The following is a 25,469-nucleotide window of genomic DNA, read 5'->3' on the forward strand; positions in this document are numbered from 1 at the left end:
ATGCAGGACCTGTGGACTCCCTTGCTGGTGAGTATACTCCTTGAGAGCACTTGGTCCTCCTCTGTGGGGAGCTCACATCCACCCCAGCCTCAGCCCTACCTTTGGAAGATCCATGGGCACTCTCTGGTGATAATATATGGGTCCCAAGAATTATCTTTTGTTTTGAATAATCAAAGACTTCTTTTCCAGCCAAGCTTATGGGGTTTCCCCCTCAAAAACTCCATAGATATCTCATTTCTTTTCTTGTGTGTTTGCCAATGGATCCTCCTACTCTGGCTTTTATAGCTCCCTACTTTCTACTAACAGCAGGACATTGAGGCACCTGGAACAGCACACTGGGGTGAGAAGTTCCATCAAGTTAATCTTCAGCCAATGTGAGTCCCTTTGTTTAACTGAGATATCCAGAACGGCCTCTGCCAAGGTGTCCTCAGGTTTAGCCCCAGTTTTGGACCAGTCAAGAAGTACCTAACTGCGCTTTGGCCTCGTTTAGGTGCCACATGGTACCTGTATAGTACCAATAACTATCCAAAGCACCTGCCAGTAAAAATTGTTGAATAAGAGAACAGTGTGATTGTGACTAAAGTAGTAAAACAGCTGCTTTTACTATTAAAATGGAATGCTTATTCATCATTATCCCCCCTTTTATTGCAATGAAATTATAAAATTTGTCATTGTAACCTTAAAGATTTTAAAATTGTGTGTGTGTGTGTGTGTGTGTGTGTGTGTGTGTGTGTGTGTGTGTGTGTGTGTGTGTGTGGTGTGTATGTGTGCATGTGTTCAGGGATCTGCAGAGGCCAGCAGAGGGCATCAGAACCCTTGGAACTGGAGTTGCAGGTGGCTGTGAGCTGGTGTAAGTACTGAGAACTGAATTCAGCACTCTAGAAGAGCAGCAAGTAGTCTTAACCACTGAGCTATCTCTCCAGGACCCATTTAAACTATTAATTAAAATGCAGTTTGGTGGCATTAAGTGCCCACAGCATTGTATAGCTCCCCACTCTTTCCAAACTATTTTATCATTCCATTCAGAAACTTACTAACTTCCTAATCCCCCATACCCATAACAGGCACTATTCTTTTTATATTTACACAAGTGGAATCATCATATATCCCTTCTTATCAGGCTTGTTTTACTTAGCATAATGTTGTTGAGGTTGATCTATGCTATATTGTATATCAAAACTTTATTCTTTTTCACGACTAAATAGCATTTCCTGGTTTGCACACATATCCTTTCCTTCCTTCATTCATCATTCCTACCTTCATTCATAGGTAGCTGGTATGTGCAGGTGGAGTTTTCCTGTCCCAGCAGTGGTCCCAAGTTACCACTCAGAAACTTAATATTAATTATAAATGCTCGGCTGATACCTCAGGCTTGTTACTAGCTAACTCTTACACTGTAAATTAAACGTATTTCTTATCTGCCCTCTGCCATGTGGCTCATGGCTTGTTACTTCATTTTCTACGCGTCCTGATCTCTCTGCATTCTCTGGCATCTCCTCTGATTCCACCCTCCTTCCCCGACCTTAGTTTGGCTGTCTTGCCTATACTTCCTGCCTGGCTACCAGCCAATCAGCTTTTTATTAACAATGAGAGCAACACCTTACCCCAGTGTACAAAAGGATTATTCCACAACAGGTGTGTGTCTGCTTTTTGTGAATAGCACTCCTGTGACTGACCATTTGCATACAAGAATTTGTTTGAGTCCATGTTTCAGTTCTTTAAGAGAACATCCTTAGCGGTACAATTGCTGGGTCATATAGTATTCCCTATGTTAACTTTACAATGAATCACGAGGATGTTTTGCACAACACCTGAATCGTTTACATCCCTACCAGCAATGTATGAGGGATCCAAACTCTGTCCTCTGCCAATATTTCACCATGGTCAACAACGCTTGTTATTTTCTACCTCCCTCCTTAGCCTCTTTTTAACATAGTGATGGGGGGTGTCTCACAGTTATGATTTTAGCATTTCCCCAGTGACTAACATCTGTTCACGTGCTTTGTCCGCTCTAAATCTTCTTAAGAAGAAAGGTCTGTTCTAATCCTTTGCCCAATATATGGGGTTATTTGCTTTTTTGTTGTTGAGCTATAAGTGTTTTCCTTATTGATGTATATGAATTAAGCCCTTCCTTAATAGAAACAAGGTTTGCAAATATTTTCTTTCATTCAGTGCTCTCTTAATAATGCCCTTCTACCCACTAAGTTTATTGTTGCTGCTGTTTTCTGAGATGGGGCTCTTGCTATGTTGCCCAGATTAGCCTTGAACTCCTAGGTTCAAATTATCTTCCTGCCTCAGCCTCCTGAGCCTCTAGAGCTACTGAACAGGCCATCATACTTGGCTCTTAAATGTTGATGGAGTCTGATTATCTGTGACCTCTTGTTGCCAGTGTCCCTGGTGTCACTTCTAAGAAGTTTTTCCAGGGCTGGGTGTGTAGCACAGTGGCAGAGCACTCACTGGCATAAAGACCTAGACTTAACCCTCAACACTACAAAAAGTTAGAAGGCCACTGTTGAGTCTACAAAGATTTACCTCGTATCTTCTAAGAGTGTTCTGATTTCACCTTTTCAATACATTTCTTTTTAAATTAATTTTTGATTGGCATATGAAGTAATGGGTTCCATTGTGATATCCTCATACATATATAACATTACCAGCTGGTTCCACCCACCCTTTGATCAAGTTCATTTTTGTTATGGGATTGGGAAAGAATTCGTTCTTAGGTACATGGATACCAAATTTACCCATCATTTGCTGTAGGGACTGTTTTTCTTCCATTGAATTGTCTTGGCACCTTTGTCAAAAATCACATGATCATGCAAGGGAGGCGTTGTTTCTGGGCACGATGTTCTGTCTCACTGGGTTATATGTCTGCCATTAACCCAACATCGATCGTAATACTCTTTTGGTTACTATGCCACTTTGTAGTAATGTTAAAACTGGGACTATGGATCCTTTAGTTGGTTTCCTTTTTCAAGATTGTTTTGGATATTCAGGGTTCTTTGAGATTCCATATTGATTTCAAAATAGATTTTTCACTTCTGTAAAAAGCATAATTTCAATATTATTAGGGACTACTGAGAATCTGTGGATCACTTGGGGATAGTGTTGTTTTCCCAGCACCATTGTCTTCCAATGCATAAACACTGGCGCCTTCCATGTGTTGAGGTGTCCTCTTGCTTCTTCATCAGTGCTTCGCAGCTGTGAGTCTTTTACCCTCTGACTTTATTTCCTAGGAGCTCCTTCCTTGGTGCTGTTGTAAATGGAGTTGAATGAGTGCATTAACCCAAACATTTTTATGGGTTATCTGTGATCTACAGATATGATGATGTCATCTGAATTGGAGGTGGTTTGCAGTCCATGTGGCTGCTAAAGAAAACTTTATAGGTGCAGGTGAGATAACTCAAGGATTAAGTGTACTGGCTGCTCTTCTAGAGGTACTGAGTTGGATTCCCAGCAACCACATGGTGGCTCACAACCACCTATACCATGCAGGTATACATGCAGAGAACTCATACATAAAATATAAGTAAATAAAATTTTAAAAGAAAATATTTTTTTAAAAAAGAAAATTTTATAAATTAAGCCACTTGTAAATAGCATTCTTTCATAGTTCTGGAGTCTGGGAGTCCAAGATGAAGTTGCCCTGTGATCAGGGCCCATTCTCAACTCTCATTTTCACTACTATCACATGGTAGGAGGGCAAGAAGCTCTGGGACCTATTACATAAAGGCATTAGTCACACTCCTGGTGCCTTTGTCCTTGTGACCTAATTACTTCTTAGAGGCCTCACCCTAAGATAGTCCCACTGGTAATTAGGGTTTACATATGGGCTTTGAGAGTAAAACACATCCACACTGTAGCCCTTTGCAGTATGGGTATCTTTTGTTTTTTCCTTCCCCAATCGTTATGGCTAGACATTTCAGCAAGTGGCAAAACTAGGATTCCTTGTCACGTTCCTGACTTAGTGTAGAAAACAATGAAGTCTTTTACCACAGAATATGATGTCAGCTGTGTGTTTTCATCTGTCACATCAAATGACATATTCACAGGTAGCATGGATTGGGACAGTCATAGGAACCACAACTCTATCTTCTTTCACTGTCCTACCCCACCCTGGGTCCCCTCTCAACCACAGGCAGTTTCCCAACTGTCTCCCTAGAATTCCTCTTGGGAGCATTTCTTGTTGGGCAGGCTTACTGGGAATGAATTCTGTCCATTTTGGTTCATCTGAAATGTCTTGGTATTTCCTCTCTGTTGGAGACTAATTTTGAAGGTCACAGAACTCTGGGCTACAGCTTTTACTTCTGGTGCCACTGCTGTTGTCTGACCTTCGAGGCTTCTAATGAGAGATGGCTTTTGAGTCTCCCTGCGGGTCCATGTTTCGCTCTTCTCCTGCAGATTTCAAGAGTCTCTTTGTCTTTTGATGCTGTGACTGTGATCAGTCTTAACCTGGATCTCTTGGGGTTGCTTCTGCTTGGAGTTTGTATATGTATTTGTATTTTTCATCAAGCTTGGGAAACTATTTCACCTTTACTTCTTCAACTATTCTCCCGCCCCTCGCCACCCCTCTTCTTCCATAAGCTGTTATCTTTATGACGATATACTTGATAGATCTCATTGGTCCCTCAGGTTTTGCTCATTTCCTCTCTCCTTTCTTTGTCTTTTCTTCAGACCAAATGCTTCCAATTTCCTTATTTTCAACTCCACTGATTCTATCTTATGCCCATTAAAATCTTTGATTGAGATGGCTCAATGGTTAAGAGCACTGGCTGCTCTTCCAGAGGACCCAGGTTCAATTTCCGGCACCCACATGGTGGCTTACAAGGTTGTCTGTAAATCCAGTCCCAAGGGATCCAGCACTCTTTCTGGCCTGTAAGGGCACCAGGCACACATGTGGTCCACAGACATATATGCTATTAAAACACCCCATACACAGCTTAGCAGTGGTGACACATGCCTTTAATCCCGGCATGCAGGAGGCAGAGGCAGTTGGATCTCTGTGAGTTCAAGACCAGCCTGGTCTACAGGAGTTCAAGGACAGTCTCCAAAGCTACAGAGAAACCCTGCCTCGAAAAACAAAACAACAACAACAACAACAACAAAACCCTACACATAAACTAAAAATAACTTTAAAAATCTGCCAATGAGCCCTTCAGTGATGTTTCCACATTAGTTATTATACTTTCAAGCTTCAAATTTTCTATTGGGTTCCTTTTCAATAACTTTGGTACTTTTATTATCATCTTTATCAGTTCATATATGTCTCTTCTGACTTCCCCATCCACTAATCATGTCTAAGACAACTGACTTAACATCTGACTCCCATGTCTGAGTGCCCTGACTAATAGTTTTTTTTTTTTTTTAATTCTTTTTTCACTGTGATTCCTATTTCCTCACATACCGTATTAGTTCAAGTTCTCTAAAGGAGCATGACTGACAGAATTAATATGTATTAAAAGGGGATTTATTAGAGTGGCTTACACCATATGTTCTGAGTAGTCCAACAATAGCCTCAAACTAGATAGGCTGAGAATCTGGTAGCCACAAATCATGAGTCTAGATGCCTGAGATGTCTTGGAATGTCACCGAAGGCAAGGCTGACTTCTGGAGAGCCTCAGTCTACAGTGGGAAGCCTGAGGAGGCTGGGCTTTGAGGTTAGTGGAGGAAGGAAACAGAAGTGAGCAGCAGCAGGGTAGACGAACTGGGCATCGAGACAGAAGCTACTCCACTCCTCACCGCACTCTGCTCTGTCCTCACCCTTGCCCCCGCCTGGTCCCCACACTCTACACCACCTCACCTCATGCTCCAAACTCTGCCCTGTCCCTACCTCGTGCCCTGTAGTGCTGACTTCTGAGCATTGCACCTGACAGCCCCCCAGACCTCCAGCCCCCCACCCTGCTGTCAGAGGCAAGCAGACTGGCTACCACATTCCCTCACCTGCCAGCTGAAGCTGAAGCCTCCACATCTATTTCCCATGGAAGCAGCTCTGAGGTTGTGTCCTGAGCTATGTGTGCTTGGTTCTGGAATGCTCCCCCCACATCTAGTCAGGAAGAATGAAGTCTTGAACAACTGTCATCCCAGTACCTGGGAAGTGGAAGCAGGAGGATCAGGAGTCTGAGGCCATCATGGGCATACAGCATACGCCTCAGTGGAGGAGGAGGCGGAAGAGGAAGTTAAGTCTTAACAATCTTGGAATCAGAATGGCTTGGGTATGAACCCCCTGAGTGGTTTCTAGCTGGAGCATCCTTGTAAATCCCTTAACTCTCATGGGCCTCAATCTCCACAAGGCACACAAACTGTAATTTGTGTCAAAACTCTGCCCTAGTATCCTACAGGATGTAGTCACTTATCTCAAGTTTGTTGTGGCAATTGTCAGGGTCTGATTTGCTTTCTCTCAGTCTACCCCCATCTTGTTCCCCATTCCCAGCATCCTAGTCACAAGCTACCACCCACTGTCTGACACCTCCCACTCACCAGGCCCATGGCCTGCCCCTTTACACAAAGGCCCAGCCAATTTCTAGTTCACTCTGTGGTAAGCAAACACTTGCGACACTCACTGGCCTCCATACCCCATTGCATCAGTGTGCCTGTACCTGGAGCCTGGTTAGTTCTGAGGGCAGCCGGAGAACAGGCCAATTGGGGGATGGGCTGGCATTGTGTGCTCCCTGGCATACAGCTTATTTCCCTCTGGCACAAGGGGCTAGGAAATTTGGCTAATTTAACTGTGAATCTGGGCCTTGGAGCCTTTGTACACAAAACAGTGAGGCCCCTCCGTTCTGTTCTATTTTAAAACCTAACTTAAAAATAATACTCCAGACATATGTTGTGGCTCCTGCCTTTAATCCTGGCACTCAGGAGGCAGAGGCAGGTGGATCTCTATGAGTTCGAGGCCAGCCTGGTCTACAGAGTAAGTTGCAGGCCAGCTATAACGACATAGTGAGACCCTGTCTCAAAATATAGTTTTAATAATAGACGGCTCATCAGTTAAGGGTACTAAGACCCAGATTCAATTCCCATGATGACTCATAACCATTAATAACTCTAGTTCTAGAGGGATATGAAACCCTCTTCTGGCCTCTGTGGGCACTGGGCATTTATGTGATACACAGACATACACATAAGCAAAATATTCATATACATAAAATAAGAATAAATAAATGTTTTTAGAAGTAAAAATAATACTCCATTATATACATTCATCACAGAAAATTAGAAAATACGGATATATAAAAATAAAACTACTTGGGCTGCAGAGATGGCTCAGCGGTTAAGAGCACTGGTTGCTTTTCCAAAGAACCTGGGTTCTATTCCCAGCACCCCTATCTCAGCTCATGACTGTCTGTAACTCCAGTTCCAGGGGATCCAACCCTCACACAGACATACATGCAGGCAAAATGTCAGTGCACATGGAATAAAAATAAAATTATTCATATTTACACCATTATGGTGTCCCATTTGTGTTTCCTCCCATGAGAACATCATCAACATTACCTACACATGTCCATGGGAAAACATGTCATTAACAAACAACATCAAAAAAAAATGTGCCACCATGTTAAAAACCACTTTCAGGACAAGTTGGCCTTACTGTCCTACATGGTCTCTGTGGTCCAGCAGACAGTCCACCCCTGTTCTCCCCTGAGGTTTTAGTCAAGGAAAGTCTAACTAGCAGTATCAGGAAGGTGGACTGTGGCTGTAGATCTGCTTCCAATATGGCCGATTGGCAGTTCTTTCATTTACTCCTCCCAATGTCAGGGGGACACTCAGCTTCCCATACCACATTTTTACTGATGGCTTTTGGCCTCCCTCAGAGGAAACAGATTGATAGAGAAAAGGACAGGAGCCACAGTGTTTTATGGCCTAGCTTCCATCAAAGATCCTGTCAGGTACCCCGTCTAGACCTGTACAGCACAGGGGCTATACCTGAAGTGTATACCAGAGGCAGTGTCCAAGAGAGAACTACAGGAGGGTGGCTGCCAATCCTCTCAACAGAATGTCACTGACATCTTTGTGGGCTGTATTAGTTACTTTTTGCTGTGACAATAACTTCTAAGAAGCAACTTAAGCTGGCCAGTAGTGGCACACTCCTTTCATCTCAGCACTCAGGAGGCAGAGGCAGGCAGATTTCTGTAAGTTTAAAGCCGGACTGCCCTACAGAGTGAGTTCCAGGATATCCAGGGCTAATAAGGGAAGCCTTATTTTGGCCTATAGTTTTAGGAGACACAGTCCATCATGGCAGGGAAGGAATAGCTGTAGACTGCAAGGCAGCTGGTCCCACACTGAGTCCATAGCAGGAAGTAGAGAGAAAACAAGAAGTGGGGTCTGGCTATTAAAACTGAAGACCTGGCTCCCAGTGATTCACTTCCTCTAGTTATGCTCCATCTCCTAGAGCAGAGGTTCTCAACCTTCCTAATGCTGCAATTCTCTAATGCATTTCCTCATGTTGTGGTGACCCCCAATCATAAAATTATTTTTGTTGCTACTTCATAACTGTAAATTTTGCTACTTCTATGAATCATAATGTAAATATCTGATATGTAGGATATTTGATAGGCAAGCCCTGTGGGAAGATCATTTGATCCCCTCCCCAAGGGATCATCACCCACATGTTAAGAACCACTGTCCTAAAGGCTCTACAACCTTCCAAAATAGCACCCCCACCGTGAACACTGGTTCAAACATGTGAGCCTGGGAGGGCTATTTCATACTTAATGGCCACATATGCTAACAGTGAAGGATCAACCCGAGAGATGGAGCGATGGCTTGGTAGCTAAGAGCACTCACTGGCTGTTCTTCTGGGTCCCATTCCCAGTACCCACACAGTGGCTCACATCCATCATAACTCCAGTCTCAGGGAATTAAGTGACCTCTTCTGGTCTCCTCTAGCACTGTACACACCTAGCACACCAACATACATGCAGGCAAAAACCCCACAAACATTAATTAAAAAATAGTAATATATCAACTTTACTTTTTTCAAAATATTTTATTTTAAACACTGTAACTTATTATTATTGCATGTCTGTATGTGGGTGGGTACCACACATGCCTTGGCACACTTGTGGAGGTCAAACAACAGCTCCATGGAGTTGGTTCTCGCCATCTTTTTTTCTTTAATTATTTTATGTTCATGGATGTTTTTACCTGTATGTATGTTTATGTACCATGTGTGTGCCTGGTGCCCAGAGAGGCCAAAAGAGGGAACTGGAGTTACAGAGTTTGAGTTATCATGTGGATGCTAGGAATTGGACCTGGGTCTTTTGAAAGAGCAGCTAGGGCTCTTAACTGCTGAGCCATCTCCCCAGCCCCCACTCCTTCATCTTCACAGGGTTCCAGAAATCAAACTCATGTCATCAAGCTTCCATGGCAGGAATTTTACCCACTGAGCCATCTTGTCAGCTTTCATTACCTTTGTTATGACTTCGTGTAGGTACTGTCAATGTTGTGGCCCACTTTTTGATATTAGAATGAACAAGCTTGAATATCAGTCACTACACTTGTCATGCCATTGCCTTGAAGTAACTGAAATGAAAATCCAGCCGTGCATGTGAATTGGCTTCTTGAACAAGAAGGCACAGGGGTGGTGAATGGTATGGCCCGTTGGGTAAGAGTGCTTGCTATGCAGGTAAGAGCACCTGAGTTTAAATCCCCAGTACCCACATAAAAGCCAGGGCAGAGACAGGCCGATCCCTGGAGATCACTAGCCAGCCAGCTTAGCTGAAAACAACCTCATGTTCAGTATGAGGCCTGTCTCAAAAAAAATAAGATAGTGAACATTAGAGAAAGACACCCAATACCCTCCTCTGGCCTCTTCTGCCTAACAGCGCGCGCACACACACACTCACACACGAGAAAAAAAGGAGGTATATTACCAACTAGGGCATAGAAAATGATCCATTTGGTCTGCTCTCTTCCTTCACTCTACCAGAAAAAAAGATAAAGATGGAGAGATGTCCTAAGTTATGGTTGCAAAGCTCTAATGTTTTCTCCAAATCTTAAGCAGACAGTTCATGCAGCTTCTTGTGTCCTGTGCATCCATCATGAGATCTTGTCCCTAAGGCACCCTTCTGTCTGGATTCCTCATCTCTGGACAGGCTGTCCAATCACAACTCTTGAGTGTAAGAAGTACACTGTGTTACAGTGCCCTTGCTTCATCATGGTGCTCAAGGACAAGATGGGTTCACAGGAGGATGACTGTGAGTTGCTAGAATCTGTGCTGTGTGCTTAGCTAGCTAGGTCCTATTCTTCCTTCAAAGGTACCAGGATCAGGTTCTGGGGAGGATGCTTGTTGCTCATGCACAAGCAGTCTAGCCAAGACAGAAAGTGGGTTGGTTTGTCTCTGGCTCTGACTTGGTCCATACCCCACCTCCCACCTCCCACCTCCCAGAGGCCAGGGCTTGAGGACTTGCCTCCTCATCTGTGCTGTGGTTTGACCCAAGAGATGGGAGCAAGACCCCCAGACCACTGCTCCTGGGCCTAGCACCCCAAATTCAGGCGTGAGTTCTATTCCCTACAGCAAAAAGGACTCAGAGCCAGGGGTTGGGTGGTCAGTTGGTCCCACCCACATGAGGTCTGGTGAGTTCGGCTTTGCTCTATTTTGGGAAAGAAATCAATTGTGTTAGAGGGTGACCATACTGACCAATCAAAGGAAACACTGGCATTCTGACAAGGCACCCTCTGTACCCTGACCTACTTGCCAATCTCAGCTAATTTTAGCAGAGCTTGGAGATGCCAGCAAGTGCAGAGTATGTTGGGGTCACTCCCAGCCAACCCCAAGAAAAGGATTAGGGGATGTCTGAACCTCATGGAGGAACTCAAAGCAAGCCTGTGTCCTGAGCATTTCTGCCACAAAACATAATGGCCTCTGCCATTCTATTTCTTGCTGTTTGGGTTCAAGACAGTTTAAGGAGGGTCCACGACAGTAAAAAGTTCTGAATGAAACATGTATTATTTTACTTGGGGACATGTCCTAAGGACCTGAACCTACTCCCGCTTGTATTGCACAGGCACCCCACCCCTTCCCTCCCATCCAGTCCCCATCCCCCCATTCTGTGGCCAAGCTCTATCCTTTCCACAGAAACTTGGCTTCCTTCCCTTCCGCAGCCTCCCCTTCCCAACCGAGTTCCATGATGGAGCCCCAGACTGTGTGAGATGCATAGCCAACCTCCATAGATGAGAACCCATAGGGATCCCCACTGCTCCTAAAGCAAGTTGGAAGCCTCCCTGGCACACACCATTCCTCATCGCACACGTACCTGCTTCCCTCCCATCCTTCAAGGCACCTATTGCTGTCTTCCTTGACAAGGTTAAGAGGTGGGGTGTGGATGGGTTGGCTCTAGCCACCCTGTCAGCCTCTCAATAGCTATCCCAGGCAGTGTTCAAAGAACATAGCAGCCTGCCTCATAGCCCTATCCCTGTGGCCTTTGTTAAACCTGACCCCACGTGGTCCCTTGTCCTGGCTTGGCCCTGACCCTGTGGAAGTGGGCAGAGTATTTCTGCAGCCGCTCATCAGGCCCATTAGTGCAGAAACCCTTGGCTGCCTGTCTCTTGCAACACTCAGCCAGACAGCCCTTGCCTGCAACAGGTGGCCTCAGGAGGCAGGAGCATCTGTACTTCCCCCAACTACTTGCTGCTTGTCCTCTCAGAGAGATGGCTACGGCTACTACAAGGAGTCAGTTGACCCTGGTAAGGGCCACTCACAGGCCAAAGGTCTGGAATTGGGAGGGAAATTGAGGCTAGTGCCCTCAGGTTGGGGAGAGGGATTGATGGGCCATTGAAGGACAGTTTCAGGCATGTAGGAGACCTGGACATGGCCCTCCTCACTGGTGCCACTATCGTCCATCTCTCGAGGTGTCCAAGAGGGCTTGTTCCTGGGACAATAGTGCCTAGGCTGAGGGCTTTTCCTAGTGCTGCTTGTCTCTCAAGGATACCTCACAGCTGTACCTGGAAGAGTGTGGAGCTCTGTTCCTCAGGAGTATGTGGATGGCTGGCCTAGGGCCATTCATTCCTGTGTAGATAGCCACCATGGGCCTGGGGAGAGAGGAGCCAGGCTGAGTCTGGACATGGGGACATGAGACTATCTCTGGACCTTGGGCACTGTAGCTTTTATCTATGGGTTTCTCTAGCCCTTGTCTAGATGCTCTGAGGTCTACAGTTCCTTGGGGCCACCTCTTCCAGTGCTAAGAAGACCTCTTCATCTGGTAAATAAAACACTTGATGGTATATTAGTATAATTATTATGTTTTTTTTTCCAGACAGGGTTTCTCTGTGTAGCCCTCTTTCTTGGAACTAGCTCTGTAGACCAGGCTGACCTTGAACTCACAGAGACCTGTCTGCTGCTGCCTCCCAAATGCTGGGATTAAAGGCATGCACCACCAATACCCAACAATGATGTCTTATTTTTTTTACTGCGTTCTAAGGTGGGATCTCCAAGCCTGCTCAAGGCATCTGGCTCTGCCAGCTCCATTCCTCCCACTTTGCTATCCGTCCTGTGGCTTCATCCAGACTTGTAGCCTTAAGAACACCTCCACACTGAGGCTTTTAAGTGTGTGTCTCCACTGTCTTCCCTGAACTCTGTCCTTACACAGCCAGCCATTCACACTTGAGACGCACCGGCAGATGGGTGGCATGCTTGGATCAGTTTCCCAGAATGCTCAAACCCAATGGAACCCTGCTCCAGCTGCTCAGGCTAGCCCGTGTGATCCTCCCAATGTGTCTCTACCTAAAACCCCTATGCCTCAAGACACCAGCAAATATATGTATTCTCTAGACCTTACCACCTCTCTGTCCTGGACTCACTGTCACTGTACCCAGATTGTAGAGACAGCCTAATGCCCCTATTTTTATCCTGTCCCAAGAAATCCCCATTGTGTAGCCAGGAATCTCTAGGCTTCTCCCAGTTGCTGGGGTCACTCCCTCCTCCCCTCTATGGAAGGTCCCCACTTTCTAGGGAACATCAGTTGCGCTCTCTCCACAGCCCCCCCCCATACCACCGTCGTTCCCTCACCACCCAACCTCGCTCCATGTGCTTCTCTTCCGTGGCTCTCTATGAACACTGGCCTGACAAGGCTGCTGTACTTGGGACATATGCTCCTGTACAGACAGACGGCAAACATGCTCTCAGCTTCTCTCTAACACCCCACACACCACACAGTGCACTGCCCATAGCTGGCATCTGCTAAGGAGATCTTCCAGTGCCTTTCAGGGAATTAGGAGGAAGAGAGTCCTCCCACAGGAAAAGCCCTATGTTTGCTTGTGTCCATGAACCTTGGTTATGTATCCTATGACTTCTCAGACAAGGTCCACAAGAGAAACTAGTGAGCTAACAGGATCTCCCTGCAACATGAGACCCTTCTAGGGACACACAGGGTAGAATGTCTTACTGGACACCAATCAAAGTCGGGTCCCCAAATCATGAAGGAAGCAGCCCAACGGGTGGGAATAAGCTCGGATCTCCGGCATGCCCCTTGCCACTCAACTCTGCACTCCTGGCTCTGTGGGTTTACAAGGAGGGATTGGACAGTGTGTATTCGGTGTTCTAGGAGTATCTTGGAATGATTCAGGAATGCGGGGGAGACCCAGGGATGTCCATGGTGGGCCTGGCCTATAGTTGGTCCTATGTACAATGCATGGGCACTGCTAGGTAGACTTCCTCATGACACGATGCCCATTTTCCTTGTCCCACAGCCACTTCTGGTCAGACTTCCTCTGGGTTGTACACTGACCTGATGCCAAAAGTACAGGCATCGTCAGGCCCAAAGCACTCTGAGGTAGGCTTCCGTTTCCAAGGATGACTCGCCTTTGGAAGACACTCTCCACAGCAAGAGCAGAACTGCTTAGCAACTTCAGCTCAAGCACCTTCCACACACACCCTCCAACCTGCATCACCAGGATTGGGGAAGAGATTTAGGGGTATGTGAGGGTGTCCTACTAGCCCCAGTGGTCTGGATGTACCGCAGCACACCAGGTTTGGCCAAGACTCAGAATGAGGGCTCTGTGGCCAGCTGACTTAGACCAGTTCTACCACTAGGGGGCAGGCCCCCCACTTCGCTATAGCCTCAGTGAGAATGCAGACCCAGTTTGTTGGAAATCTAGACTTCTGTAAAAAGGATCTGTTTTAAATAGATTTTAAAGGTTGGCAGATCCACAGGCCAGATGCAGTTCTGTTTATGAGAATGGGCTAGGCTCTGCAGACAGTCCCATCTCACGCCCTTGATGCCAGGAAGTTCCACCTCCTCTCTGGAAAGGATGTAGAAGGTAGCATGGTAGTGGTAGGTGTTGGGTTTGGTTTATTCATCATGGCCTTGCTGGTGAATCCAGGGTACTAGGGAGTGTTGGGGGGGTCTTATTTCATAGAGGAGACTCTTGTGTACTTGTGAAGTATATACTCTGACTGTGTCCTGAATCAAATTTAAGTTTTGACGGAGACAGTACTGGTCCTCTGGACAGGTGGTATCAGTTTGGCTTCACTGGCATCCAGGCCCTCGGAACACACACTCTGGCTTAGGAGCTGTAGAGCCTGGGCACCATCCAGCACACTTGGTTTTCCCAACATCTACAGGAAGATGACCCCGCCAACCCCCCACCTCTGTAAGAAAGAAACAGCACCTACCATTTGTCCCATTCTCACTGGGACCCTTTAAGCTCTGGACAAGTTCTCATCTCCATAAAGAAGACAGGATGCCAGGCAGTGGTGGCACATGCCTTTAATCCCAGCACTTGGGAGACAGAGGCAGGGGAATCTCTAAGTTCAAAGCCAGTCTTGTCTATAAAGAGAGTTCCTGGACAGCCAGGGCTACACAGAGAAACCCTGCCTCGAAAATAATAATAATAATAAAAAGAAGAAGACAGGAATTGCTTGGAGCCCTCATCAGCCAGATAATACAGCCACACACTATCTAGTCACCCTAGGCAACTCCTTAGTCCTCGTCCTCTTCAGAGACCCAAGCCTGAAGTGTGGCTCCTTCCATGAAGAATCCTGAACTGAAAACGACCTCTAACCCTAACCCTAACCCTAACCCTAACCCTAACCCCAACCCTAACCAAACCCCAACCCCAACCCTAGCCCTAATTCAAACCAAACCCTAACCCCAATTCTAACCCTAACCCAGAATCCAGCCTCCAGTCACCAAGAGGAGCTACCTGGACAGAGAGGCAGGGATACGATCCAACAGGGCCTGAGGATTGAACTTTTGTTAGGATCAGCCCTGGTTGTGTCACAAAACCACAGATATCTTATAAGTGGGTCCTTTTGATTGATTTTGGTTTGGGTTTGGTTTGGTTTTTGTGACAGGGTTTCTTGCCTCTGTCTCACGAATGCTGGGATTAGAGGTGTGTGTCACCACACCTGGCCTGTCCTTGGGTGTCTTCCTGAGTACTGGAAATAGAAGCATGTGCCACCACACCCAGCCTGTCACTGAGTCCCTTTAAACAGCTGTACCTCAAGGGAGAAGACAAGCATCCTACAGCTGCTATTTCTCAGCAAATTGTACGTGTCTAGGAAAGAGACAGAGGAGGACAAGGGTGTTGCTCTGGGGAACATCCTGGATTGCTGGGTACAACATGGATTGTTACAGGGTGCTGGCTATGTCTCTAGCAGGCTTCTCTGAGGGCTGAAGGCAGAAGTGACTGGCCACACACTCACCTCATATTCACCTGATGCTGGTGTCTGCTCCGTGCCTTTGTCAGAGTGCTTCCTGACTTCCCTGGATTTAAATTCTGTGTGGGGTTTATTTTTTTAAGTGGTCATTAACCAATGCTCTGTATCTCTTAGGAATGCTTTTGGTTGAAGGAAACCAAGAGTCTGACTCCCCACGGCTTATGTAACTGCTCCAAATCCTTCATGTAGAGTTGGCTAGGTCTAGCATCAACCTGTTTTCTCTGCCATGTGCAATAGGCTAACATTGTTTTGCTTCCAGCCTTCTCTCAACATGGCTACAAGGCGGCTGCTGCAATGCCGACCATCACATCCTGTGTTCATAAACAAAGAGGCACTGAACTCCCCTCTCCAGCTAAAATCAGGCTTCCCTTCACCTGTCATTGATGAATTGAGTCATATGCCCAAGCTCCAAGCAAAGGAGAATAGAATTATTATGGTCAGCTTAGTCTATCAGGGTTTACTGTTCTACCTAGTCCTCCTGAGCAAACTCTGGGTAACTGAAGAAAAAGATGCCCCTTCTACATACAGTCCAAATTCCTCCAACACACTGAGTTTATGTGCAAGACACAAAAGATGCTGAGTCCCACAAAAAATGGATCTGTACCTTTTATCAGAAGATCCCTCACTTTTCTTTTTGGTTCAAAGTTCAAGTGTCTTTGCAATGACTTCTCACTGCCCAGTGTTCTAGCTTAGGCATGAACAGCCTCATGCTGCTCACTGCCAGGGTCCATCCTGTGGAGGGTGAATCCCATGCCTTGGCCAGCCACATGCAGGACTGGAGTGTGGTTCTGAGCTTCTCATGCACAGGTCTCCCAAATTGATACTGAGAGTGTCCTCCCTCTGGGCTCAAAGTCTGCACACTGTGAATGGCCATGCTTTGCTAGCCAGACCCCTGCTTGGTATCAGGGGTCACACCAGCTACCTAGTCTTGGCTACCCTGTGCATACTGACCCATTCATTCCATAGAGTCCTACAGTGGGACCTTACACATGAAGTCTTTACACAGTAATGCCAGCTCCAGTCCTGCCTCACCAAAGTCCCATTTACACATTTTCCTCCCCTCATCCAAAATCTTAGGGGCAATGGGAGGCACTTCAAGGCATGGTGCTGCAAAATCCTGCTAAGAGCAAAGATTACCCAGTTCCCTGCTGTTCACTCCTCCAGAGTACCTAGGCTAATTGTTGAGGGGCTGGCCCTGAAATATTTGAAATAACCTATGGTAAATATTCTGAGGTGTGGACCATCCTGCATTCTGGAGTCAGAAGACAAAAAAAAAGAGACTCTTGGTGTGTGGAGGCTCCTGGTGACAGCCACAGCCGCTCCCATCCATCCCCTCCCTGTATAGGTAGAGCAGATCCTGGCAGAGTTCCAGCTGCGGGAAGAAGACCTGAAGAAGGTGATGAGGCGGATGCAGAAGGAGATGGACCGTGGCCTGAGGCTGGAGACCCACGAGGAGGCCAGTGTCAAGATGTTACCCACCTACGTGCGTTCCACCCCAGAAGGCTCAGGTACCACAGGGGTCATCTGTCCCTAGACAGGACTCCCTAGGTAAATGATGGCATCCCCAAGCCACTGGGTAGGTCTTTGCCCAGTTGCCTAAAGCCCTGGGGTGCTTGGGCCCAGCTATCAAACCTCAGGAGAGCTGGTTTCTTTCTTTCTTTTCTTTCTTTCTTTCTTTCTTTTTTTTTTTTTTTTTTTTGTCTCTAAGGTCACTTGGGGAACCTCCTCCTTATCCAGAGTCTAGTCTGTTTGTTACTCTAGGTCTCTATGTAGCTAACTGGGTTCTGGCTGCCTCTTCCTAAGGCAAGGGTTTCCCACTGATGTTCCTGAGTTTACCTTTGACCCTTCCACAGCTTGCTTCCCCTCATCCACAGTGTCTGGGGTCCCCATACCTATTCCACCTGTCAGGTAGGCAATGAGGTTGAACATATCTCCCTCTGCCTGCAGAAGTTGGAGACTTTCTCTCCTTGGACCTGGGAGGAACCAACTTCAGGGTGATGCTAGTGAAGGTGGGCGAGGGGGATGCAGGACAGTGGAGTGTGAAGACCAAGCAACAGATGTACTCCATCCCCCAGGATGCCATGACGGGCACTGCAGAGATGGTGAGCAGCTTCGGTGGGGGGAGGGCTGGAAAAGGGGGGCTAGGGGTCAAGGTCACCCAGGATCTCAAGAGAATTGGTCCTTGGGAGGGTTCCAAGAACAGGAGTGATGGTGAGCCACCCCGCCTCAGACAGAGACCCAAGTAGGTGGCTCAGAGGCTTAACCTGTCCCCAGTCCCAATTTCCAGTCCGCTCAGAACAAGAAGGGGCTGAAGAGGGGTCAGCAGCAGGAGAAAACCCAGCTTCTGTCCAGTTTCTTAGAGGAAAACCAAAGCTTAGGTCTGAACAGTCAGAAGTCATGCTGGCCCAGCCTTCTGCAGTTCCCAAAACGCAGCCTTCCTCACAGGCCACCACTAACCCATCAACGGGTATATGCCAGTGGTGTGGCAAGGGTTCCCTAAGCATGAGGAAGACACAAACAGGGAACCTAGAAATAGAGGGAGCCACAGGCTAAGCCAGAACCCCCAACCATGCCCAGGGACAAGGGAAAACCCATTACCAGAGGGGCATCCAGGCAAGAGGTTGCCCATAGCCACCCAGCCTTTCTTCAGCACACCTCAGCCTGGGGCTGGGCATGTTATGAGGCAGCTCCCTCATCCATCTACAAAGTGCTCAGCGGTGCCTCACCACATGAACCATTCCACTGGAAGGGATTGGGGCAGCCTTCAGCAGGGGTCAGGTGACCAGGATACAGCAAAAGAGACAGTAATCATAGTCATGGCCAAGAATGTGCTTCTACCTAGAGCTTCACAGGACATCCACCCAGGCTTGATGCCAGTCAGTCCTCACTGAGAAAGTGAGGAATGGGGGAGGGGGGCTCAGGGGTTCGACTAAACTGGGGATCAGCCTGTGTTGTATCACCTTGCTCTGGAGACTGCAGTCTGCAGGACTCTCCATCTGAGGAGGCGCAGGGCCTGAGTGCTGAGGAGAAACAAACTGCAGACAGGTCCAGCATACAGTTGCAGCCTCTGGGGTCAAATGTCTTAACACCTCCAAAGGACACTTCGGCACAGTCCCTGGGGAGAGCTGCTACTGTCCAAGCCCTGACCCTGACCCAATACCACTCTGGTGCAACTCCTAGCTCTTTGACTACATCTCCGAGTGCATCTCTGACTTCCTGGATAAGCATCAGATGAAGCACAAGAAACTACCCCTGGGCTTCACCTTCTCCTTCCCTGTAAGGCATGAAGACATAGACAAGGTGAGCCAGACAGAGGAAGGGGAGATGCATGGACAGAAAGACCCCTGAGGAGAATTCTGCTCAGATTGCCTTCAGTCGCAGCTCCCCAACCAAGGCTGTAACAGAGCCCAAGCTTGGAAGAGGTTTCAGTTGTGGCCCCTGTCACTTCCTATGTGTAAAGCTTTGGCAAACAGACATAACATCTGCTGATTCTTACCATGTGGCAAAGCCTCTCATGAGACATGCTATGATCACCCCTCTACAGATAGAGTAACAGGTTAAGCAAGTTGCTCTAAGTGGGAGGTGGTAACTGGCCCTAAGACTGGGGCCCCAGCTCACCACATAGCACAAAGACACCTCACTGCTTCTGACTGCGCCAGAAGTGGGAAGGGTCTGAGAATCTACCCTACTGGCAATCCCATAAGTTACATAACACACACACACACACACACACACACACACACACACACACACACACACAATCTCTGCTTTAGTTTCCTTTATAGTTGCTGTGATTAAGTACTTTGACAAAAGCAACTTAGGGGAGAAAGGTCTTAATTTAACTCCCAGGTTATCATAGCAGGGAAGTCACAGAGGCAGAAACACAGAGCAAAGAATTCATGCTTGCTGTGTTCAGCTTGCTTTTTCCATGCCTCTGTCTAGGGAATGGTGCCCCCCACTGGGGGGTAAGTCTTCCTGCCTCAATTAATATAATCAAGATAACTGTCCACAGGCCAACTTAATCTTCACCTAGACAAGCCCTTACTGAGACTTCCTCCCAGGTGACAAAACAAATCATTACAACCTGTGTCAGAGATGAAACCAGGGGCAAAGGCAGCAGCCAAACCCACACCTCCAGTAGTTTTCTAAGCCCAAAGCTCCACAGAGAAAGCTACATGTGATACCTTCTTGTGCAGTAGGATCCACTAAGGAGATAAACCCCAAAGTTACTCAGTTTTGTTCTCCCAGGGACCTTCCTGTCCTACGTAGCTCTACTCTAGAATCACAACCCTGAGTTTTGCTGTCCAACACAGCGGGAGGGTACAGCTTAGCAATGGAGCATTTACCCCAAATTCTCAAGGTCCTGGGTTTCTCTGAGTGTGTGTGTGTGTGAGTGTGTGTGTGTGTGTGAGTGTGTGTGTGTGTGTGTGTAGAAAATGGTTCCAAATACCTCTCAAAGCTGTGTGAGTCTACTTCCTCAAATGTGAAATGGGGGAGCCATGGACCTGCGGCCTGGTTGGTTTAAGGACACAGCAGCAGCCATGTTTTCCTACTTCTACAGGGCATCCTCCTCAACTGGACCAAGGGCTTCAAGGCCTCTGGGGCAGAAGGGAACAACATCGTGGGACTTCTCCGAGATGCAATCAAGAGGAGAGGGGTGAGGACACTTTTGCCTGCCCTGAGGAGCTATACTGGGCCCCTACTCCTTTGTCACAGGGCCTTCTCCTCAGCCGCATTCCCATAGTCTCCGTACTCTTGGCAGGACTTTGAGATGGATGTGGTGGCAATGGTGAATGACACAGTAGCCACGATGATCTCTTGCTACTATGAAGACCGCCAATGCGAGGTCGGCATGATTGTGGGTAAGGGCTTGTTCCCCTGCAATGCTTCCCACAGGGACTTAGCAGTCAATGCCAGAACACTAACAGCTAGTGCCAGTCAGGGGAGGTCTTGTCCCTGAGCAGGTGGCCTTGCGGATGTGGTGATTCGGGAACTGTATGTTGATGGGAAGTATTTCCATGTTTGCAGTGTCAGGGCATCAGGCGGCCTGTCAGCTGCACACCTGCCCTGCCTATCTGCATGTAATTAAACCACTTTATCTAGTAAATTGGCCGCACTGGACAAAATTGTTCAAGTGGAAGAGAATCAGCGGAAGTGGTGGCGTCATCATGCTGCTAGTCGGCCCTACCCACCTGGCCCTACCCCCCCCCCGGCCCAGCCCCCACCTGGCCCTACTCCACCCTGGCCCAGCCCCTGACAGGGGACCCAGCACTGAATCTCCAAACTGCCAGGCCCTAAACCCACTCTGAAGGGACAGAGATTCCAGAGAGACAAGCTGTAGCTTTCCCCCTCCTAACCAGGGGTGGGAGCTCCGACACCAACGACCCCCCCCCACGCCACTGTCTCAGAAGTCCCTGTGATCTTCCAAAGCAGTGAGTGTTTCAATCAAATCTGTTATCTAATGTGCACAAAGGTGTAGGGATGTTTGTTTGAACTCTCTGAGCCCCGATTACCCAGAAAACCCTGTGTCATAGGCCCTTCAGAGACAGATCTCCAATGCCATGTGTTTGTATTCATAGGTTCTCATCTGTACTTATACTGTCCCCTAAATAATACATGCTAAATAATATAGTCATTTTATATACATGCATATATAAACACATTATAGGTGTACACACACATGTATATACATATATATTTTTTAACCTTTTTTTGTTGTTTTGAGACAGGGCCTCACTGTGCAGCTCCGACTATCCTAGAACTCACTCTGTAGATCAGGTCTTGAACTCACAGAGATCCTCCTGCCTGGGCCTCCTGAGTGCTGGGACTAAGGGTGTGCGCCACCACATCCAGTTCTGTGTATGTATTTTTACACTCTAGCCCAGTGGTTCTCAACCTTCCTAATGCTGTGAACTTTTAATATAGTCCATGCTGTTGTGCTCCCCAGCCATAACATCATTTTCATTGCTACTTTATAACTGTAGTTTTGCTATTGTCACAAACCATAATGCAAATATCTGATACACAATGTAAATATCTGGTATTTCTGATGGTCTTAGGCAACCCCTGTCGCAACCCCCCGGTTGAGAACCCCTGCTCTCACTGCATCTCCTTCTGTTTGCTATTTTTATTTTCTATCTTGCCTTTCCAGGGAAAACTTCTCTCTCCAGATGTGCCTCCCTCTGTATTCCCCGAGCGGCGTCCTCCGTAATTCTTCCTGGGGCTCCCAAGACAACTCACTTAATGCAGGCCAAGGAGCAGCAACTCTGTCCAGTCGCACCAACTCCTGTGGTGTGATTCAAAAGCAATGGGTACCTTTTGGTGACCTATCACTCATATCTGCACACAAACATTCGTGGTGACTGCTCAGTATTTGAGACCATATTCACAATAATTGCTGAGACTGAAGCAATTGTGAGAATTCACATCAAAATCTAGATTTCTGCTTTTCACACAAAACACTAGAAGTCAGAATACACTGGCCCCAGACTCCTATAGAAAGCACCTTTAATCCCAGCACTCGGGAGGCAGAGGCAGACGGATCTCTGTGAGTTCAAAGCCAGCCTCGAGTTCCAGGACAGGCTCCAAAGCAATACAGAGAAACCCTGTCTTGAAAAACCAAAAAAGAAAGAAAGCTACTGAGTAGCATGGCTTTGCTGTCCTTGTGGTCTTGCTCTGTAGGAACCCCACAGTTTCACTCTGCACAAGGCAGGGCACATGACAAACTGCAGCAGGTCCTGCCTGCAGTGGCCTCTGGACTGTTCCAAGGGGCACACACGGTGCCTTACTTATATTGAAATTCCCTTAAAAGGGCTCAGGAGACTTTAAGATGTGCCTACAAAGTGCTAGACAACAAGGGGCTGGAGCAGTTAAGAGCATTTCCTGCTCTTCCAGAGGGACCCAGGTTCAATTCCCAGTACCCACATGATGGCTCACATCTGTCTGTAACTCTAGTTCCAGAGGATCTATACCCTCCTCTAGCTCCTTTATGCATCTGGCAGGCACATCTGTGGTGTGCAAACATACATGCAGTCAAAACACTCATATACATAAAAAAATTTTAAATTAAAATAATAAGATAAAACTACACCTCACATCCACTTCCAGCTGTCATACCACAATGGCACACTTTGTTTTTCTCCGTTCCCATGACTACCCAGGTAAAGAGTTGGGATGCCATCCTTGTTAGAGGACAGTCCACAGACTGACCCAGCTCTTCTGCATTACACAGCTGCTCCAGCCTTCCAGCTTCCACCCCCGGTTCTTATAGCCTAATGTGCCCCATCCCTGTAGGCACTGGCTGCAATGCCTGCTACATGGAGGAGATGCAGAATGTGGAGCTGGTAGAAGGGGATGAGGGACGCATGTGTGTCAACACTGAGTGGGGCGCCTTCGGGGACTCAGGCGAGCTGGATGAGTTCCTGCTGGAGTATGACCGGATGGTGGATGAAAGCTCAGCGAACCCCGGTCAGCAACTGTAAGGATGCCCCGCCCTCCTAGCCCTCCCTGGGGCTGTTCTTGCCTGGCACATCACAGCTGGGTCACAGCACCTAATGGCTTGTTTATAATGATCTCTGGGGAGGTGGTGGCGGTGGTGGCACACACCTTTAATCCCAGCACTTGAGAGACAGAGGTAGGTGGATCTCTGTGAGTTCCAGGCCAGCCTGGTCTACAAAGTGAGTTCCAGGACAGGCTCCAAAGCTACAGAGAAACCCTGTCTCGAAAGAGAGAGTGCCCTGGGGAGAAGCAAATCGTTGATCTCTCTACTAGCTGGCTCTTTTCTTCAGCTCAGTCACGATCTGGCCCTTCCGAGGTGTGGTGGTGTCAAGGTGGTTAGTATAAAGTCCCATCTTTCTACTCACCAGAGACAGCTATGAAAGACCTGCACTGCAAGGTTTATCTGGCTTAAGCCTGAATTCCCCCAAAGTATATATGTATGCCAGTCCCATAAAATGAACATTAGCATGGGGGGGGTGCTGTAGGCTAGCAGAATACATCTTGGGAACCAGATGCACAGAGCTCATCTTGATCAAGGCTAGTGCCACGTGGTGTGGTGCACTCCTTTAATCTCAGCACTTGGGAGACAGAGGCAAACAGATCTCTTAGTGTTCCAGGACAGCCAGGGCTACATAGCAAGCTCCAGGATAGCCATGGCTACATAGTAAGGCCCTGTCTCAAATGAAAGTAAATAAATACATAAAATGAATTGTGCCTATCACAGGCTAGCCACCTGCATGGTACCATTCTCATGTTAACTACTTAATGAGTTTCATCTCAGACCCTCACGGGCCTCTGTTAGGTCATTAATTAATATCTGCTTGGTTTCAACATGACAATATGGAGGCTCACCGATCAGGCAAAAATACACCAGGCTGCCATGTGCCCTACTGGGCACCAACCCTGTGAGCCAATGAGAATAGCATCCCTTCACATGGTTGTGGAAGGCTGTGCACTCCCACAACGCCTGCCATCAGCAAACTTCCAAAGGACCACAGAGCCTCCTCAACTCTGTGTCCCGCTCATATACCAGGCCAGCAGTGGGGCCAGATGTGCTCCCTCAACCGGGTTAAAAATGTGCATGTTCCTAGGACCTGAGGTTTCTGAAGCCTCTGTTTACAAACGTGGGGGCAGGGCCCGAGGTCAAGGACCTTGGATAATGGCTTGGGGATGAGAATGAGATAGGAATCACAGTGCCCCATGTGGTCACCTCCTAACCGGAATGGGACCTGTGGGGATTTCCCGAGGGCCAGCTGGCATAACCGACAGTTCTGTATCCAGGTACGAAAAGCTCATTGGTGGAAAGTACATGGGCGAGCTGGTACGACTTGTGCTGCTCAAGCTGGTTGATGAGAATCTTCTGTTCCACGGAGAAGCCTCGGAGCAGCTGCGCACGCGTGGCGCCTTCGAGACCCGTTTTGTGTCGCAGGTGGAGAGGTGCCTGGAGGGGGCAGGGCCGGGGCGGGGTCCTGGAGAAGGAGGAATGGGATGGGGACAGAGGTGACCTCAGGGACACAGAGGAATGGACCAGGATTCTAGGAGGAGAAGAGTATTAGGTTAGAGGCACAGGGAGACATGGAGCCAGAAAGAATCCAGTGCTGACCAAACGCTTGCTGGGCAGGGCATTCCCATTCCTCCAGGACCCTCAGTGACTTCCCTCCCCCATTCTGCCCGCAGCGACTCGGGCGACCGCAAGCAAATCCACAACATCCTGAGCACTCTGGGGCTTCGGCCCTCGGTCACCGACTGCGACATCGTACGCCGCGCCTGCGAAAGCGTGTCCACGCGTGCCGCCCACATGTGCTCAGCGGGACTAGCCGGGGTCATAAATCGCATGCGCGAAAGCCGCAGTGAGGACGTGATGCGCATCACGGTGGGCGTGGATGGCTCCGTGTACAAGTTGCACCCTAGGTCAGCTTCTACCTTAGCTCCCGGGTCCAACCTCTTCCTACTAAGGGGAGGCCCAAATGGCGTGGCTCTCAGCTCCAGGCATTTGGGAGCCCTCCTGCCAGACTTCCCTTAGCTGCTGAGGGTGCTGCGGTCAGGGAGCCTTCAGTAAATGGATGGGTGGCAAGGGTGAGTGAGGTCTAGAGGTGGGAGGAGAAATGGCAGCCCTATTTTTCTCCTGTTCAGCTTCAAGGAGCGGTTCCATGCCAGTGTGCGCAGGCTGACACCCAACTGCGAAATCACCTTCATCGAATCAGAGGAGGGCAGCGGCAGGGGAGCAGCGCTGGTCTCTGCTGTGGCCTGCAAGAAGGCCTGCATGCTGGGCCAGTGAAATCTAGGCCACAAGGACAGGGACCTGGGCTCC

The 25,469-nt window shown here is 47.9% G+C and overlaps 1 protein-coding gene across 1 annotated transcript; it reads left to right on the top strand.

The window, feature by feature from the left end:
* On the top strand, positions 1-25,436 carry Gck (glucokinase). Its single transcript, XM_035453024.1, has 10 exons — positions 1-27; positions 17,007-17,169; positions 17,609-17,763; positions 18,842-18,961; positions 20,223-20,318; positions 20,424-20,523; positions 22,955-23,138; positions 24,440-24,595; positions 24,836-25,069; positions 25,292-25,436. The coding sequence occupies exons 1-10, from the start codon at positions 1-3 to the stop codon at positions 25,434-25,436; spliced, it is 1,380 nt and encodes a 459-aa protein (XP_035308915.1).
* Positions 25,437-25,469: the final 33 nt, after the last annotated feature.

The sequence above is a fragment of the Cricetulus griseus genome (genome assembly GCF_003668045.3).
Source record: "Cricetulus griseus strain 17A/GY chromosome 1 unlocalized genomic scaffold, alternate assembly CriGri-PICRH-1.0 chr1_1, whole genome shotgun sequence".
NCBI lineage: Eukaryota > Metazoa > Chordata > Mammalia > Rodentia > Cricetidae > Cricetulus > Cricetulus griseus.

Coding starts and splice junctions, on each gene's coding strand:
- Gck (XM_035453024.1), top strand. CDS start 1: ATGCAGGACCTGTGGACTCCCTTGCTG. Junction 28..17,006: donor ACCTGTGGACTCCCTTGCTG/GTGAGTATACTC, acceptor CTCCCTGTATAG/GTAGAGCAGATCCTGGCAGA. Junction 17,170..17,608: donor TTCCACCCCAGAAGGCTCAG/GTACCACAGGGG, acceptor CTCTGCCTGCAG/AAGTTGGAGACTTTCTCTCC.